The sequence below is a fragment of the Chrysemys picta genome, chromosome 2 (assembly GCF_011386835.1).
Source record: "Chrysemys picta bellii isolate R12L10 chromosome 2, ASM1138683v2, whole genome shotgun sequence".
Taxonomy (NCBI): domain Eukaryota; kingdom Metazoa; phylum Chordata; order Testudines; family Emydidae; genus Chrysemys; species Chrysemys picta.
In genome coordinates this window covers 47,186,240-47,204,933 of record NC_088792.1, presented here as the reverse complement: position 1 = coordinate 47,204,933, position 18,694 = coordinate 47,186,240, and the positions used below count along the sequence as shown (strand labels likewise).

Below are 18,694 nucleotides of genomic sequence, written 5' to 3'. Positions count from 1 at the left end.
CAGACACACTCTAGTCACACACGAACAGCTTGACAGTTTACCTTAATGTCAAACAGTAGGTATCTTTTGTCCATCTCCCTGGAAACCACGCTTTCTATGATCTCTACAGGAACAAGCTGGAAGCAATCATACGCTGGGCAAAAAATGTTGTGAGCCTCACCCTCCTGAATTTTCAGATTCAAAAACCTGCCAGAATTGTGTCAGTCAGAATTTGATAATAAAAAATAAATAAGTTAAGAAATTGATGTAAATTCATTGTCTTTATACTAACTTAATAAAATATACACTTTCATTTACATCTCTTTTTAAACCAAGAAATATGAATTGTCCCTTGTTTTTTACACTCAACAAGTACCTCAGATTTGAGGAGGCATTTGGTGAAGGAAAAAAAAAAAAAAAAAAAAGAAGAGTCCACAAGTGAGCAACTGAAAAAAGTACTTGAATGTATGGGTGAATACCTGTCTCCCATTGACAAGGGCCCTCTGTACAATATTTAATAAAACTGAGCAAAATTTCTTATTAAGTCCCCAAAAGATGTATATAGCAGTACTTAATGTATGCACTAATTAGTCTGACAAGTAATTAGTTTTTACAATAAATAGCAATCCTTGTTCTTGTCAAAATACAGTTTGAAACATGTAAGAGCTTGATCTGAACAAATTGACAGTTAGCTAGACTAAATCAACTATAAGTCTTTGGAATGGCTACTTGTTCCCATCATCTATTAACTAGTACTTGAAATGAGACTCTGCTTGTGAGATCATAAAAAGATAGTCAAATTTAAGATTATTTAAGCCTATTGTAACTTAGGCTATGTCTATACATCAGATCCTCCTGTAACAATAGAGACATACACACACACAAAATGTTCCCCCAGGAGTAGAAAGTTAAAGAAACCCCTATGTCAACCCAGTTCCTGTTTCTCTGCCCCGCCCCCACCCCAGAGCCCAGCTGGGGGGCCAGACACCCACAAGCCCTCTCCTCAGAGCCCTGCCCTGGGGTGTCCCCCGCCGAGAACCCCCCCCCAGAGCCAAGCCATGGGGTGTGCCCCAGCCCAGACATCCACACCCCTTCTTCCCCCCCCTCGAGCCCAGCTGCAGGCCCCTCTAGCACAGACACTCACCCCCCCTACCCTCCAGAGCCCAGGGATCCAGAGGGAGAAACTGGGTCCTGGACTTGTATGGAGTTTCCTGCATGCTGCCTCCTTCCTTCAGGTCACGCCAGGAACTGCAGCAGCTGGGAACCCTCCAACTCCTTCCCCCTCCCCTTCTCCCTGGCAGTATTTTTTATTTGTGAGTTGGGATGCTGGGGTTTGCTGGGTCCAGCAGCCCCTAGTGGTGGCCTGCAGCTCTGCAGCCCATTTCTGCAAGGGAAAAAGGAAATTCTGCTCAAATTCTGCATTGCGCAGTGGTGCAGAATCCCCCCAGGAGTAGCATATTCTCAGTGCCCATCAAAACTCTACACCTGCACTGGCATTCACAAATTGCCATGAAGCTTATATGTTGATACACATCACAGTGCACCACAAGGCTCAGCCAGTGGCAAACAAAAGGTGATGATGGAATCCTTAGGACGAAGATAAATATTTACCAAGGTTTTGGGAGTTTGTCTGGAGTCAGCAAAGTGGTCAAGTACAGTCTGGGCTTACTATCTCACATTTGCAAAGTTTATCCTTTTCCTAGCGAGGACAAGGCCTAAATATCTCCCCCCACCCCCGCTATTGTTGTGGACTTTCCCCACTCTCCTCCACATGCTCACGAAGGATGCAGTCCTATGATTCCTAGCCGGATGGGGTATCACTCAAAGTAGGGTGAGTAAATGTTGTGTGGGAGACATTACCCGTTTTCAGAGGTTTAAGTTTGTCTTAATATAGCTCTTTATTTCTGGAGTTCAAAAATTTAGGTTTAGCTACTCTCCAGATTCTGAAAGGATATGAGGCAGTGCTAGGCAACCATAACTGTGCGTCAACTAGGTATTTTTTTGTCTGTAAATTTCCCCCTCCTTTTTGAAAGGCACCAGTAGGTTGGCAGAAGGGGGCTTCCTGGGCACACTTTCACCACTTCGGCTACCATCTATACTGTGATACAAGACTCAAGTTCATGGGGCTCAGGCCGTGGGGCTATAAAAATGCAGTGTAGCCACTCTGAGACCCCCCCTCCTCCCTCATGGGGTCTCAGTGCACAGACTCCAGCCCAAGTGTCTACACTGTACTTTTATAGCCCTACAGCCCAAGTCCTGTGAGCCCGAGTCAGCTGACGCAGACCAGCTGCTGGTCTTTTACTATAGAGTAGACATAACCTAAGTGGTGACGAAGTGTGCCTAGGAATCCCTCTCATGCCACTCTACAGGTATGCTTCAATCATGTCCCCCTCACTGTCACCACATTAGTTACCAGCTCTGCACTTGTTCTGACCCTGCCACATCCCCAGTGTACGGGGAGATCGCAGCAGACCAGTAAAATGCTTGAACCACTATTGCTAAAAGTAGCCAAGCTAGCAGGTCGTAAGTGGGCCTATGCAGCCTTAGCATGACCAAGTTGCGGGAGGAAGGGGGGAGTGTCACAGAAAGGGCAGCTTGACTCCATGTCCTTTCTGACGAGATCTGCTGAGATTTTAGGAAAACAGGAAGCTTGTCTGTATGTGCCCTCGGGGATGTGTCTTTCAGGGCCTCAAGGCGTGCAAATTCTGAAAACACACATCTGGCTAATTGATGATCAGAAGGAAACCTCTTGCTTAACCTCTGAAATTGCTTGCTTAACAAGTTTTCTTTGAGTGATGTGTTATTGTAATACTAATGAATAAATAAGGGAAGAAAGTTTGGGGTAGTTGGACTCTTCAGGGACTCTCCCTCTGGACACATCTTGCAGTCCCACCGGCAGATGGAAGATTGGCCGTCAGAAGACTGATGCTGTGCCACTTGAGAGCCACACCCAACTTCGGTAATTACTGAGGGTTGGGGGTGTTTTACTAACCTGTTGCGGATGTGTGCAAGTGCTTGAGACTAAGTAAAGTATAGCTTTACGTGAGAGCACTCTTGTGTTATCCTGTTTGTGCCAGCCATCTATCGGTTGAAGAGTGTGTCTCCTTTGATTTATTTCCTGACACCACCTTGCACAGAGTAAAGATATCAAGAGCTTTGGGTTGAAAGAACCCTGGGTAACACCAGTAGGGCTGGAGGGGCCATGGAAGGAGACAAAGTGCTGGAGGAAGGGCTGCAAGGAACACTTCTTCCAGCAGGGGGCAGCAACGGGGAGAGGAGGAGAGTCCCAAGGTCCCGAGCATAGTGGAAAGGAGCTCTGCACACCTGTCTGCAGCTCTGGAGGCTCACAGAGGTGTGAAGTGGCCCATTCATCTTAATAGGACGTCTAAAATGAATGAGAACACCTCCTGGAGAGGAACAGAGCATTCAACAATAGGTCTGAGATGTGTGAACTTCCCCATTCAACTTTTTGGGAGTTCTTTCCTGCCAATCTCAGCTATATGTGCCTCAGGCATGCACAGAGCATGCCTATTCCCACTCCCAGTATAGATATGGTCTGCCAGGCCCAGGAGTACCCAGGGGTGAAAGTAGAAACAGGGACTCACCGTTACGGGGCTGGGTTGGGGCTGGCTCTGGCCCCCGGAAGGGGCGGGGCCTCAGGCAGAAGGAGCGGGGACGGGGGGGATCAGAGCCAGCCCCGGCCCATCCTGTACCGGTAAGTGCCCTCCCCATCCCCTACCGAGGTAGCAGCGGCAGCTGGGGGCTCTGGCAGCAGTTTAAAGGGCCCAGGGCTCGGCCGCTGCTACCACCCCGGGCCCTTTAAACTGCTGCCAGAGTACCCAGCTGCCGCTGCTACCTCAGGGCTCTGGCAGCGGGGTTCTGGGGGCTATTTAAAGGGCCCAGGGCAATAGAGGCAGCGGGAGCCCTGGCCCTTTAAATAACGCCCGGAGCCCTGCCGCTACTCCAGGGCTCCAGCAGAGGGGCTCTGGCAGCAATTTAAAGGGCCTGGGGCTCCAGCCACTGCTGGGAGCCCCAGGCCCTTTAAATTGTCGCCTGGGGAAGCCGGGCCGCCCCGGTATGGCGCACCGACTCTTGCCGGTACCCCGTACCAGAGCGTAACGGCTTACTTTCACCTCTGGGAGTACCTTAAAGGAGCTCAATGAGCCCCTCCCAGCTCAGAATTGATCCATCCTGGCTGCAACTCTTGTGCCAGCCTCTCCGATACCATTTTATATTTGACATCTAGTCTCTCGCATCAATTGAGCCTCATAACATCATACTGGGCCTCATATCCTGGACACAGTTTTGCTTGCCTAACTGTCCTAGAGTGGGATTTGGGCAGATGGCATTGAGGGAGACTTGTGGGGTGCTGACCATCTTCAAAATTGCACATACCACTCACACTTCCAAAAAGAGGCCCCGCTGAGTCCTGGACACCAAGCAAATGGCAAGCTGGTAACACTAAGTGTGCACAGTACACAAAAGTCTCCCTAGGAGGGCAAACAAACTGATGGTCCATGGTCAAGGTGCAGTGCTTGTTTCCTCAAGACACCATGTAACTATCATTGCTCAGTGATTGTCCCTCACAAAGGAGTTCCTGAGGAAGCTTGAGCAGATGCAAACTCTCTATAACCAGAACTAATACTGGTTTTGTATACAGCTTTTGGATGGGCTGTATATGATGAAACCCCTTGCCCAAATGAAACCAGACTTGCACCACTAAAGCTATCCTGGCCTTGATGAGGTACAGAATTTTTCAAAATAGTCGGAATATGCATGTGAATTTTGAAGCAATTTGAATTATCAGCTCTTAAACAGCTCTTAAACAGAAACCTCAGGGCCAAACTTCCATAAGGACCCCCTTTGCAGCTCCTAACCACAAGCAGAATGCAGGCAGAGTAATCTCAGAAGTCTGCTAAGGGTAGGACTTGAACTCTTAGTACCAGGGTGTTGTTTGGGTTCAACAGTTCCAGCATGTTGTGCGAGCTATCAAGTGACCTGATGTCAGCTATACATGCACAAATTACTGTCTGTACCCTCACCCAAGTGAAAGACAATTTGTAGAGCAAATGATAACCCCTACTATCTTTAAAAATATTGCTTCCCCAAAGTGATAGTGGATGCTGGACATTAGCTGAGTTGTAACTGATCAATGATATTAGTTTGGGGTCAATAACATATTTTAGCCATGTGTATGCAAAAGAGAGAAAAAGAAAAAAAATCAACAATTTTACTGACAAGGTCTTCGGGGGTGGGGGGAAGAGGACACTGTATTCCAAAAACCCCTTGATCAAATAACTCCAGATTTGCAGCACTAGCCCTACGCAGAGCTTGATACAGCACACCAATTTACAATACAATAGGAACATGAATGATTTTTTCTACATGCTCTAAAATCCACGTTTTAAACAGTAACTCATATTTAAGTTTGTGATGAGCTTAATGCTCCTTACAAAATATCACAATAATGAATGCATTGGAATTAGGCTTTATCTACACTGGACAAGTTGCATCACTTCAAATTTACCAATATAATTAAAGCAGTACAACTCTCCCTACTGAGGATGCAGTGATAGTGGTATAAGGTCATCTTTAAACCACTATCACTGCATCCACACTTTGGCTTTTACTTTTACATCACACTTAGTCTATTTCAGTAAAAGTCACACTCCTAACCAAAATAATTATACTTGTAAAACTTTTAAGTGTAGACCAGTTCTCAGACAGTTAGGCCCCAACTCAGCAAATCACTAAATAATACGCTTAAATCCATCCCTATTTGGCAATGCACTTAAGCTTGTATCAGGGCCCAAGCCATCGCTATGTACCCACCAGCCAGTTAATGGCCAATAAGAACAATACATATGAAAGTATTCCATATGGTTCAGAACAGCTCTCTCTTAACATTTGACAATAGCTATTTATTGGTTGTGATTCCCCTCCCTTTTTAAAATGGAAAGTCTAATCATTTAAAAAAAAAAAAAAAGCTAAATCGATATACTCACGCCTCCCAGCATGATCTGCAAAACTCATGTCCACAAGGCATATCCACTGGGTCTTCAAATACAGAAATATTACACATACAAATGTCACACTGTAGATAAAGAAAAAAATACAGATGAAAGAAAGAAAAACAAACTCCTGTGTGCCATGTGCAGAACTCATGAGAATTACATAATAAAAATATAAAACCAAACTACTGTAAGAAAACAGGTCATGTACAAAGTAGGGAAAAATCTTTTATGAATGTATCGATGAGAAAGTGTTGCTTTATGTTCAAAAAACTGAAAATGGAAAGGGGCATGTCTTCATTTCCACACACCTCCCCACAAACATTTAGTAAATATTTTAGGAACCTGTGCAACCATTTTTTTTATTGCCTTCTGGGATCTCCGCCACCTCCAGCCTTTAAGATGTTGAGCACTCTTAGCTCCCAATAAAGATGACAGCGCACCAGTAAACTCCATGAGAGTTTTGCCACTGACTTCAATAGCAGTAGCAGGGCTTGGTAGATAAGGTCAGTCATATGTCAGAGGAGGTATTCTGCCTTGCAAAGGATCAGGTCCAAGGCAGTGTGGAGCAATTTAAATAATTGATTTAAAGTTATGATTTTAATCACTGGATCTAAAAAAAATAAAAAAAAAATCAGGTTGAGGTTTGTAAAACTGATTTGAAAATTTGTACTTTGCATCTTTAGATCAAAATGTATAATGAGCTAAATTATAAAGGCTCCTTCCTTCCTTCCATCTTATTAGTGGTAGGATATCTTATTTGAATTTTATAAAAAGTGCTATCAGAAAAAAAACAAAATATTGAAAATTAAGATCCTGATCTTGCAAGTACATAAAGAGATATATGTGTGACTGAATGCACCCTGTAGGTTTGTGTGGCCCTTCCTTGCTGTCAATCTCAGAGGGAGGCCACATCTCTTTTCTGTCAGGCCCCTGTAAGGACAGTCTAAGATAATGGGGAAGTTAGCAGTCTCAGTGCTTGATCCCTCCAGCACTGTGGGAGGGGGTGCAGGCTCCGGGAGGAGGCTCCAGGCTGGGGCAGGGGGTTGGGGTGCAGGAGAGGGTTCGGGATGTGAGCTCTGGGAGACAGTTTAGGTGTGGAAGGTGGCTTAGGGCTGGGGTGCAGGTGCAGGGTCTGGGAGGAAGTTAGGGTACGGGAGGGGGTTCTGACTGGGGGGAGGCGGTTCAGGGAGCAGGCTCTGGCTGGGTGGTGCTTACCTCAGGCAGCTCCCAGTCGGCGGCACAGCGGGGCTAAGGCAGGCTCTCTGCCTGCCCTGGCTCCGCGCTGCTCCCGGAAGCAGCCACTGTGTCTGGCCCCTACGCGTATCAATTTTGTGTTTGTCTCACATAAGGATGTTAATGAGGCCCAGGATTTGTCTTTTTGTGCATAGATGAGCATTTTAAGTGAGAAACATCTTAATAGAAAAAAATCTCTACATAAAATCTGAAATTCTAACAACAATCGTACTTGTTTCTTTAGTTTCCTAAAAGATCCATTTTAACAATTGAAGACTGTAAAACAGGAACTAGCTATATATATATATATATATACACATATATATACACATACATACACACACACACACACACACACACATATACACAATTTAAATCCAGATATAAAACTAATACCATAGATATTAAACTACATCCACCATCATATTTCATAGTGGGACTGATCCTGCATTCCCATCACAAGCCCCCAATACTAAGAAAGGGAAATATACAATATAACATACATTTGTCACTTCATTTCACATGAAGTTATATTCCAGGAAAAGTATTGCAGCAGATATAAAAAAGGATAAACTATAATGCCATATACCTTTTTTGTACTATTTTAAAATTAGAGAAGGGTTGTCTGTATACTGAATGCAAAGTTTTACTTTGATATGATGCCCAGGGATAACCCAGTTACAAAACTATGTATCTCCTAAAAAACAGGACATTGAGCACAAATTTTATAAAGTTACAGCTGTGGATTAAGAAAAAGAGAGTTCTGTCTTCCAAAAGAGCATTATTGATTTTAATGAAAGATTCTTTTATATCTGAAATTTGTGATAGCCTTGTAAACTGCTTAAAGCAACCCTCACACAACAAAATTATTTATAATCTTACAGTACAGTTGTAGGCTGACATTTAAAAGGCAAACAAAGAAAACTTTGTTTCCTAATGAAAAATATAAAAAGGGAAGATTCAAAGCATTTAAGTATGTTCAAGGAAATGGATACCATGGAATTGAACATCTAGATAAAAAGTCTCCAAAGAAATGCTGAGCTACACACACTTGGTATGATCCTATCTTGTTAAATCAGAAGTCCTACATTATAATGGTGGCAGTCAAGCTGAAAACAGTGTCCCTTGTTCCAGCCACATGCTCAACTTGTGTCATTATAAAGCCAATTGTTAAAATGAATCAGCACAAGGGGCTGGACCAGGCGACCTTCCAAGTCTACATTTCTATGATTCTATGCACACTTCAGTGTTTGCTTACATTTAAGAAAAGAAAGAAAGAAAGAAAGAAAAGATCTCATGTTCTTTCCAAGGTTATTTTGCAAAGGTAAATGACAAAATAGTTCTCTCGCACTATGTTGGGGTGTGTGAAGAAGGTGGGGGGAGAGAAACAGGAGGGGGGAATCAGTTCAATTTCCCAATTAATTTCAGTCCTATTTGTAAGGAACTAAAAACATACTTTAAAAACCAACTGCACAATGATTATGGAAGATTTTCTCACAAGTTGCAAAGCATTATATACCAGAACAACTTTTTAATAATGTTTAATACATTACTTTGTGCCTCTAACTATTCACAAAGTAAAAGGCAAGGAATCTTTCTTAAGAATAAATCATACCAGAATTGTCTCAATATCTCCCGGTGAAAGGCTGATTTCATCAGGGGAGGTCACAGAAGAGCGAGTGGTGCGGGGAGTTCGTGGTGAAGGGAGTGTGTCCCAGGCATTATACCCACTTGGAGGTGGAGTTGGCATTTGAACACCTGAACGTTGGCAGCAGTTCTCTGGATTAGACATCCATGCTTCAAGTAATTTCTCCCTGTCCCAGTCTTCAAGAAATATATAAAGAAAATTATTTAGCTATTATAGGATATGGATTTGTTTGCATTTTATGATTGCCTCGTTAAAAAGATCTATATTTTACTAATAAAAATTAGAGGTGAACATATCTTTTGAAATACTGGAGACTGCAGCCCGCAATGGACACTACATTTTACAGTATATATTTTGGGATAACATACAATGTACATTATTTACAGCTAACACTACTGCTAGTATCTCCCTTCTATTAATGTCAACCATAAACTAAATGGAAAACTTATTCTCCCTTTCATATGATAAAAGTTGACCATTCAGTTTAGATCCATTCTATTTTTTAATTTTTTTTAAGAACCACATTTTTATTGATTCAAGTGAAGAGTTAAAAGCAAAAGAAGGAAACTTTCAAAACAATAGGTTCACAATAGTTATTACGACAATATATGAAACAAGCAATTATTACAAGTGATAATTTCTTCATGTTATGTCTGATTCTGCATTCGTTGCACACCCAAAACTCTCACCGACTTCACCAAGAATTTTTGGGAGCATAAACAATGTGGAACAGCCATTCAGACCCTATTCCTGAAAGCTCTCATGCATAGTAAGTAGTCCCATCATTTTTGGTGAGACTACTCATGGGATTAGAGCTACTGCTATGGAGAAGTATAATAAGTTACTTAAGGACACTTACAAAGTCAGTTATTACAGCTATCGAATGTTAACATCTTGGGGTAGATTGACACACTGGAGAAATTCTGGCCCTGTTGAAGTCAATGGGAAAAAACTCTTTTTGACTTCAGGGTATGTCTACACTACCCATGGCATGGCTGTGGCTGGCCTGGGTCAGCTGGCTTGGGCTGTGGGGCTAAAAATAGCTGTGTAGACGTTTGGGCTTGGGCTGGAGCCTGGGATCTAGGACCCTGTCCTCTCATGGGGTCCTCATAAGGTTGGGTTCCAGCCTGAGCCTGAACAGTTACACAGGAATTTTACAATCCCGCAACCCAAGCCCCGCAAGCCCAAGTCAATTGACCCAGACCAGCTGTGGGTGTTTAACTGCAGTGTAAATATACCCAGGGGGACCAGGATTTCATCCATTGCTACTAATTCTCTGTAAGAGGCTGTGGGTAGACGTAATGCCCCAACAGCAATTCAGGAAGGAATTGCGAGTTAGTGTGCCAATTCCCCATCAACTTCTTTCCTTGCTCCGAACAGGAAATAATCTGCTACTGGCCCATAACAGTATCAGATTACTATCTTCCCACCCTGTGCTGGCTCAGCTCTGCTTGCCAGTACATTTATGTGTGGGGAGAGAGAGAAATGTGGAGCCTGCTTTGTCTCCTATCCAAAGACTGGCAACACAGGCCACCCCACATAGGAAAGTAGTATGAAGAGGTCTTGTACTCTCTTCCTGCCCTCCACTGGGTCAGAGGACAAGTGACAATCTTGCTTTTATAATCATAATTCCCCTACGTGTCTCTTCTAACAAGGGGCAGGATATCAGCATATGAAAGTTTCTACCATCTACAAAACTGGAAGTTCTGTGTGCAGCAGTTGTCACCATTTTCACTAACTTCTGACTGTGCATAAAACTGTGCATTTTCTAATGCTGTGAATTGGGAAAATTGTCGCTCAACAGTCTGAGTTTCCTATGGTAAAGCTGTTAAAAGTTTCACATGTTATCTCTTTTGAGACTGTTGTTCAAATAATTTGGTTTTAAGAACTCACAATATGAAGGCTTTTGTCTAAGTATTACATTGAGACAATTTTACTTCCACATATGAAAATTATTCAGCTTGACCTGAAATAGCTGAAGCTTTTGCCATCTACACAACAGCCCATTTGCATGAGATACATTTCTTAAATACAAAATTAAAAATTATCTGAATTTAAAAAGAAATCATTTATCCTTGCTAGGATTTTTTGTAATTCTACAATCAAATATTACAGTGACCCTTCTATATTTTCACGTGTACAAATATTAAGTTCACAGTTAAAGTTTTCTATGGTACAAATGAACTACAGTAAAACAAATGTATACAGAGAGACAAGGTAGGTGAACTAATAGCTTTTATTGGACCAATTTCTGTTGCTGAGACAAGTTTTTTTAGATCTGCCCCAAGGAAGAGCTCTGTGTAACCTCAAAAGCCTGTCTCTCTCAGCAACAGAAGTGGTCCAATAAAAATATTACCTCACCTACCTTGTCTCGCTAATATCCTGGAAGTAACACATCTGCTACAACAACATTGTACGCATAAATGAATATATAAGCAGTTATTAAGATCACAAAGATTTTTTTTAATAGTTTAAAACTGCTTTATTTCAAATCTAAAAACAAACAAAACATTCAACAATGTTGGTTTGTCAAATTTCCGTGCCACTTTGAATCTAAAAATACCAATATAGTGTAAAGAGCATCCACATACATGGATAGATTCAGATTGAAAGACAAATTTGAACTGACATACTTTACCATATCACGGTGATTTTAAGCCTCAAAAAACCCTAAAATTTTCAAACAGTGTCAATCATACAAAAGTTCATTTTATTTGTCAACCATAAATATCTGATGTTTAGAAAAACCCTAAATTTTCAGTTTTTATGAAGCAGACGTATAATAAATAAAACTCTCTAGGTTATTGTAAATAAAAATTGCATATGTACTACAAGTAAGGAACAAAATATAAGTTTCAGAGTGGCACCTTAGAGACTAACAAATTTATTAGAGCATAAGCTTTCGTGGACTACAGCCCACTTCTTCGGATGCATATAGCTATATGCATCCGAAGAAGTGGGCTGTAGTCCACGAAAGCTTATGCTCTAATAAATTTGTTAGTCTCTAAGGTGCCACAAGTCCTCCTGTTCTTCTTTTTGCGGATACAGACTAACACGGCTGCTACTCTGAAAAGTTTCAGAGTGGTAGCCGTGTTAGTCTGTATCAGCAAAAGGAACGAGGAGTACTTATGGCACCTCAGAGACTAACAAATTTATTTGAGCATAAGCTTTTGTGGGCTAAAACCCACTTCATCGGATGCATGCAACCTCCCTGGTCACTTGATTACAGACCTCAAAGTTGCAATACTCCAACAAAAAAACTTCAAAAACAGACTCCAATGAGAAACTGCAGAATTGGAATTAATTTGCCAACTGGACACCATTAAATTAGGCTTGAATAAAGACTGGGAGTGGATGGGTCATTACACAAAGTAAAACCTATTTCCCCATGCTATTTTTTTCCCCCTACTGTTACTCACAGCTTCTTGTCAAATGTTGGAAATGGGCCATCCTGATTATCACTACACACATTTTTTTTCTCCTGCTGATAATAGCCCACCTTAACTGATTATTCTCGTTATAGTTAGTATGGCAACACCCATTTTTTCATCTCCTCTGTATGTATATATATATATATATATATATATATATATATATATATATATATATATATATATCTATCTTCTTACTGTATTTTTCACTGCATGCATCTGATGAAGTGGGTTTTAGCCCATAAAAGATTATGCTCAAAGAAATTTGTTAGTCTCTAAGGTGCCACAAGTACTCCTCATTCTTTTAACAAAATATAAGGAGCCCCATTTACTAGTGATATTATCAAAGTATTCGTTTTGCATATCAGTAGGTCAATCACACTGAAATTTGCTTATTGATTTTTAATATAAATGAAAATGTTATGGAGACAAGTTTGCATAACTTGTCCAAAATGTACATTTTTAAGATTTCATTCATTCCATTTCATCTGCTTAAGGTTATGTTACCTGTGTAACATTCTTAGGTTGCAATAACAAAAAATTGCTACTCTTATTACCAGCATAACATATGCGATTTTACACATTATTTTGTCTTTATAATCTTTTAAACAGGAACTTATTGAACTTGAGATATTGCTAAGCGCTATAAGAAGTCCAATACCGATATTTGTAGTGCCTTTTTAAATTAATAGTCGGAGCAAAGACGTCCTGCTTGATGGATTCCACTGGTTTTTTTTTAGTAAATCATGAGCTGCAGCATAACATAAGGTTATTAGCTGAGCTGTAACTCTTTTACCCTGAAATAAATTATTTTAGTGTGAGCTGAATTAGAAATTAGAGTGCTCTACCTTTCATCCTACAAGAATGAAGTTTAAAAAGAGATAATAGTATAAATAGTACAGTAGAGATAATAGTATAATGGTTGGTGTGACGGAATCCCCAGGGTGCAGCCTGGGACTGTGGGACCAATGTGCCCCCTGAACTCTCTCCAGCTTGGGATGTCTCTCACCAGCAACGCCTCCAGGTGCTGTTATCACTCAGCACAACCGCATGTGGAGACCCCACACCCAGCTAGATTGCATGAATGCTCCCCGAGCCACTCATCACTCACACAGAGAAAGACACCTGATTCAAATCCCCATCCAGCTCCCAGCCCTGTACCCCAGGAATATACTGTCTTGCACTGCTCAAGATGGGCAGTGCAGACTTATTAATTGGTTTACCACTTCATCAATGAAAGTGAACATACACCAGTCTTTGCAAAACCTGAGCAGATTTACCACACACTTCAGGCAAACTCACTGGTAAAGATAAACAGTAAAACATATTTACTGACTACAAATGATATTAAGTGATAGGCAAAAAGTCAGAGTCAGGTACCAAAAGAAATAAAATATGAGCATGTAGTCTAAACTCTCAACCCTATTAGGCTGGACAACAACTAGACTAAGCAGTTTTTCTCACCCCACTGCATATTGCAGTTCATAGTACACAGATTTCACCCCTGAAATCTGGGCCAGTCCCCCCAGTTGGAGTCTTCAGAGTGTCCTTGTTGCTTGCAGCGTAGGTGGGTGAACTAGAAAGGCCTAACATGAGGCCACTGTGTCTGTTTTACACCCTCAGTCCATGTGCTTGGAAAACACAAGTCCAGGCATGTCTGGATGAACTGCTGAGTCCACGGCAAGGTTGAGTGATTCTCCTGGTGTGGCCTCATGCAGGTGAGCCATTGAATTGTAGCTCCCTGGCTGGACAATGGTTGTTGATGGGTTGTTTCACATTCCGCCTGGGTGCTGGTTACTTTCCTTGCTGTTGCCTCTGGGGAGCTAATATCTGACTGATTTCCCAACTTACAGCATGTTTTAGTGACAATCATACAACACAATTCTCATAACTTCATATGCATTAATGATATACATATATGGATAGAGAAAGGACTTTCAGCAGATCATAACTTTTCCCTTGATACCTTACAAGGCATGCTTTATATTTAAGATCATGATTATATGGAAATGTGGAATATGGGGGTTACAGTATGCTCCCCCAAGGTATAGAATGTCACAGTTGATAGGTCAAAAAACAAAAAAACAAAAATTACTAATTTTTTCTTCTCTAGTTGCAATTTTATGTAATAATTTGCTTTCCATCCCTCTCCCATAAATCTTCTGTGCTCTATTAGTGAAAAAAACAAACAAAATCCCAATCCCAGCTCTGACGAACAAGCTGTACTAACAAATCCATGCTTTTGTGTGACAGAGGAAATCAAAGTTTGTCAAGTAAATAGATTTCAAGGTCAAGTTTCTAAAAAGGCGAGTAAAATGCATCATTATTAAATATAAGAAAAATACCTTAAGCTCATGTTCTTTGAATTAAGAAAGTTGGAATTAAGCTAGTATTATTATTTTGTCTTTTAAAAAATTAATGGGAAAATATTTAGAGTTTGGCAATGCTAATTTATGCAGAGTGGCTTCTGGTTTATATCTTAATTTAAAGATAAACATATTCATCAGTTATTCAGTCATGTTACATAATCACACCAATTATATGTCCTTATTTTTATGTCAAACACATTATTAAGTTTTAATTATGCTTGGTTGAATAATTTCCAATTTATACTGAATAAGCTAAAGGCAAAAGAGCCTGCTTTCTCAGGACTTGCAAATTATGTCTGTACTTCTCTTTAGGTAATGTTCAATTGCATTAAGTTACAGCTACACCATGAAGGCAACATCAACAGAATGACCCTGTAACCCAGACTGATTCCTTCTCAAATCTCAATTACTGCTCTCTATATGGTGGCAGACATGTCTGCACAGTTTACATCAACCTCATTGCTTTGAGACTTAGACTTCCGGCATGTAATACATAGCACTGCCAACATTTTGTTCTTAAGAATGTCTGTATGGGTTACAGAATTTGCCAGCTGAGAATCTTCAGTCTTAACTAAGTATTCTTAAAATTCAAAATATTGTTCTCCTTATATATTAATACCATATAAGAAACAAAGCAAATTAGCTAAATTAAAAAAATATTATGCAAGATCAGTGACTTGTATGTGATTAGGTTATCATTTTAACACAATGATAAAAGTTAGTCTCTGGTATAATTTTCTATTAAAGGTACACAATCAACTTGAAAACTAGTCAAAACGAAAAATAACAAAAATAGTTTCAGGTACTACACAACCACTTGTGAGACATTCTGCCAATTTCTGTGATTTTAAAATCACACTTCCCTATTTTAAATTTTTCAGTTGCTATGCAAGAAACCCACAAAAAAATAACAAGCCCATTCTAGCAAAGGGATTAACATGCATAACTTTATATTCATTGGAACTACTTATGTGCTTAAAGGCACTACTCACATCCGTACAGTGAGCACATGCTTATGTGCTTTACTGGGTCAGACCCTGAGGCCTCAATCCTGCAATGTGACGTCTGGCAGGCAGACTATAGAAGGTCCAGCTGCCTCCTGATCACCCTCTCCTGGCCAGAGGTTACTCTGCAGCACCCTGCCTCTGTTTCCCACTCTCCCGGACCCCTTAAGAACTACATACAGACTTCTCTCTGGTTTAACACCACCCTTACCTGGGGCTGGTTTAATAAGAGCAATAGTTCAAAACCATCTTCAGGGTCCCAAAATAAAGTCCATCACCACAACACAAAAGTACATACTTAGGTCTAGCATCTTCTCTGTCTCTCTCTCCCTCTCTCTAAAACCCCTCATGCTTTAAGGCATAAACCAACTTCTAAGTACTGGGAGTTAAGTGTTGTACAATTTACTAAAATGTTTAATAAATATTTGGAGGGAGAAAAGAAGACAAAGGCAAACTTTTCCATTTTCAATTGTTCTAACATAAAACTACAATTTCTACCTGTTAAATTCAGAAAGGTTTTTCCTACCGCATCTCCCTTTAAAAGCATCTGGTATTGGTCACAGTTAGTAACTGGATACTGAAACTACATGGACAACTGATCTGATATGGTAATTCCTATGTTCTTATCTGACTATACAGGGGAAACAGTGAAATGACTATCCAAGAAGTGTTATCAAATGCACAAATCAACAAACTGACTAACCTTTCAGTTATAGTAATCTTAGGTGTTATTTCTAACTAACGTAGATAAACTAATTTCAGAAAGAATTGTGATTTTGAAGTTGCCCATGTCCATTTCATTTCAATGAAGTTACACCAGGGGTTAATTTGTCCCAGTGTGTCAAACTAGAAACAGTAGCTTTTCAAACAAGGATGAATATAAGAGGAGGTTTCTGGAAGGCTAATTTAATTGCTATTATTCACATCCATGTTAAACCTATTACAATGAACATATCAGTTTTATGTAACAGAAAGAAGAGGGTCTGTTTTTACACACTCACTATACACACAACATATTTAGCAGCAAACCACCATTGGTTTGACTAAATAAATATAGGAATGGACTTTTATGAAGGTGAGAACTTCAATATGGGATCAACTGTCTAAGTAGTTCCACTTTTAGGCCTCAATTTTCTAACAATAAAACCTTGTTTCTCCAAACAGCTTTAACTCAAAACTTCTTAGATTATGATCCCCAGTTTCAATCACTTTCCTATTAACTCCCCTGTTTGAATGTTTTTGATATACTACAGACAGTCTGAATAAATGGGGATATAAAACCATCTTTATGAACACAGTTAAAATGGAAATGCTACTTCAAACAGAAGCTAGTTTTATTTTCTACCACAACATTCAGTGCTAATCTATATTTTGGACAAAAATTTCAATTGCTAAATAGACTAGCTGAGTGGTAGAGTTATGTCACAACAAAATACTATAATACATTTTTCTTCTTCAAGTGTCCTCTGCATATTCCCACTCTCGGGATGCGCAGAGGGGGAGCAGCCAGGACAACAGAAATTCTGGTAGCAGTGTGTGTTAGGGTGCTCACACACTTCCCTCCCTCCCCCCAGCATATGAACGTGTTCTGAGGGCATAGCTTTGAAAAGTGGTATGGCACTCTTTCTTTGGCACAGGCTATACTTTTTGAAGATGACCACCAGAAGGAATGTCCACAGGAAAATTTCCAATATGTCATGGAACCGGAAAGTGGCTCATCGCACGATGGCAATGTGGGAGTAGTTACAGCATTGTCTTCTTTGGCAGAGACGATCTAATTTCATGAACTAGTTGATAGGATGGCATAAACTTTAAAATTACCATCAGTAGCTTTCAATGAGGCTATGCATCCAGTCTGACAGTTTGGGGGCTACTGCAAAAAGCAGGGTTTTGTTGCCTATGCTAGAAGGTATTTGGAAACCAGCAAAATTCCTATGGTCCAATCCATCATTGTGCCAACCAATTTCAAAAAAGGTTGACAAATTACACCAGATCCCTTATGAAAGATTCTCTGTTTTCATGTAAACCCTCAGCCAAACTCTGATTATAGCAGTATCACTTCAAAGAGCAAGGTGAAGTCTTCAACCTTCTACCCCTTATGCTATAGAAGAAAAAAAGTTGGGACGCTAGGTAGAAAAATGTTTTCTTCAGCTTCTTTAAACATGCATGTGCAAATTATCAAGCAGTGATGGCCAGGTATTAGTTTCAACTGTGCGATAAGAGATGAGTCTTTACGAAAAATCTCCCAGAGGATTACAGGAAGTTGACATCATATCTCAACAAACAGGGACAAAACTGGGCTAAGCATGCCCTCAGGGCATCATTTGATGTCCCCGATACCATCTCAAAAGCTGTTGCATCTGCAATAGCGCTACATAGGCATGCATGGCTACGATCATTTCTTTCTATGGAAAGAGTATCTAAAATAGAAGATCTACCCTTTAAAGGGGATGGACTATTTAATTCAAAAACTTATGAGGTACTGGAAAAGATGAAGGAGACGCATTCCATGGCAACCATCTCCCTATCAACAGAGAACACCTTATGCCTATGTTCAGGCATCACAGGCAATACCACACACCATTTTCTTCTGTCTTATTATAAGAAAAGCTCTATATAAGCTCGAAAACTTGTCTCTCGCCAATAGAAATTGGTCCAATAAAAGATACTACTTCACCCACCTTGTCCCTCTATAATGAGAAGAGGCAGTCAGACTATCAACAGCAACACCAACAGCAAGCTTTCTCTCAAACACAAGAGAGGAAGGAAAGCTCAAGATGAGGTCAAAGAAATTCTAAGCCCTGGTCTACAGTACGGGGTTAGGTCGAATTTAGCCGCATTAGGTCAATTTAAAAATGACTACGTCCACAAAACCAACCATGTTCCGTCAACCTAAAGGCTCTTAAAATCGACTTCTGTACTCCTCCCCGACAAGGGGAGTAGCGCTAAAATTGACCTTGCTGGGTCGAATATGGGGTAGTGCAAATGCAAATCGATGGTATTGGCCTCCAGGAGC

The 18,694-nt window shown here is 40.7% G+C and overlaps 1 protein-coding gene across 11 annotated transcripts in view; it reads right to left on the bottom strand.

Annotated features, from left to right (window-relative positions):
• The window catches only part of ANKIB1 (ankyrin repeat and IBR domain containing 1), a 176,113-nt gene that overhangs the window by 39,739 nt on the left and 117,680 nt on the right, over positions 1 to 18,694 (bottom strand). For all 11 annotated transcript variants that reach the window (XM_065583062.1, XM_065583066.1, XM_065583065.1 and 8 more), the window contains 3 exons: positions 8,842 to 9,050; positions 5,985 to 6,073; positions 42 to 186 (listed from right to left, as the gene is read on the bottom strand). In XM_065583062.1, coding sequence (XP_065439134.1) covers positions 42 to 186; positions 5,985 to 6,073; positions 8,842 to 9,050 — 443 coding nt within the window. The remainder of the gene's footprint in view (positions 1 to 41; positions 187 to 5,984; positions 6,074 to 8,841; positions 9,051 to 18,694) is intronic.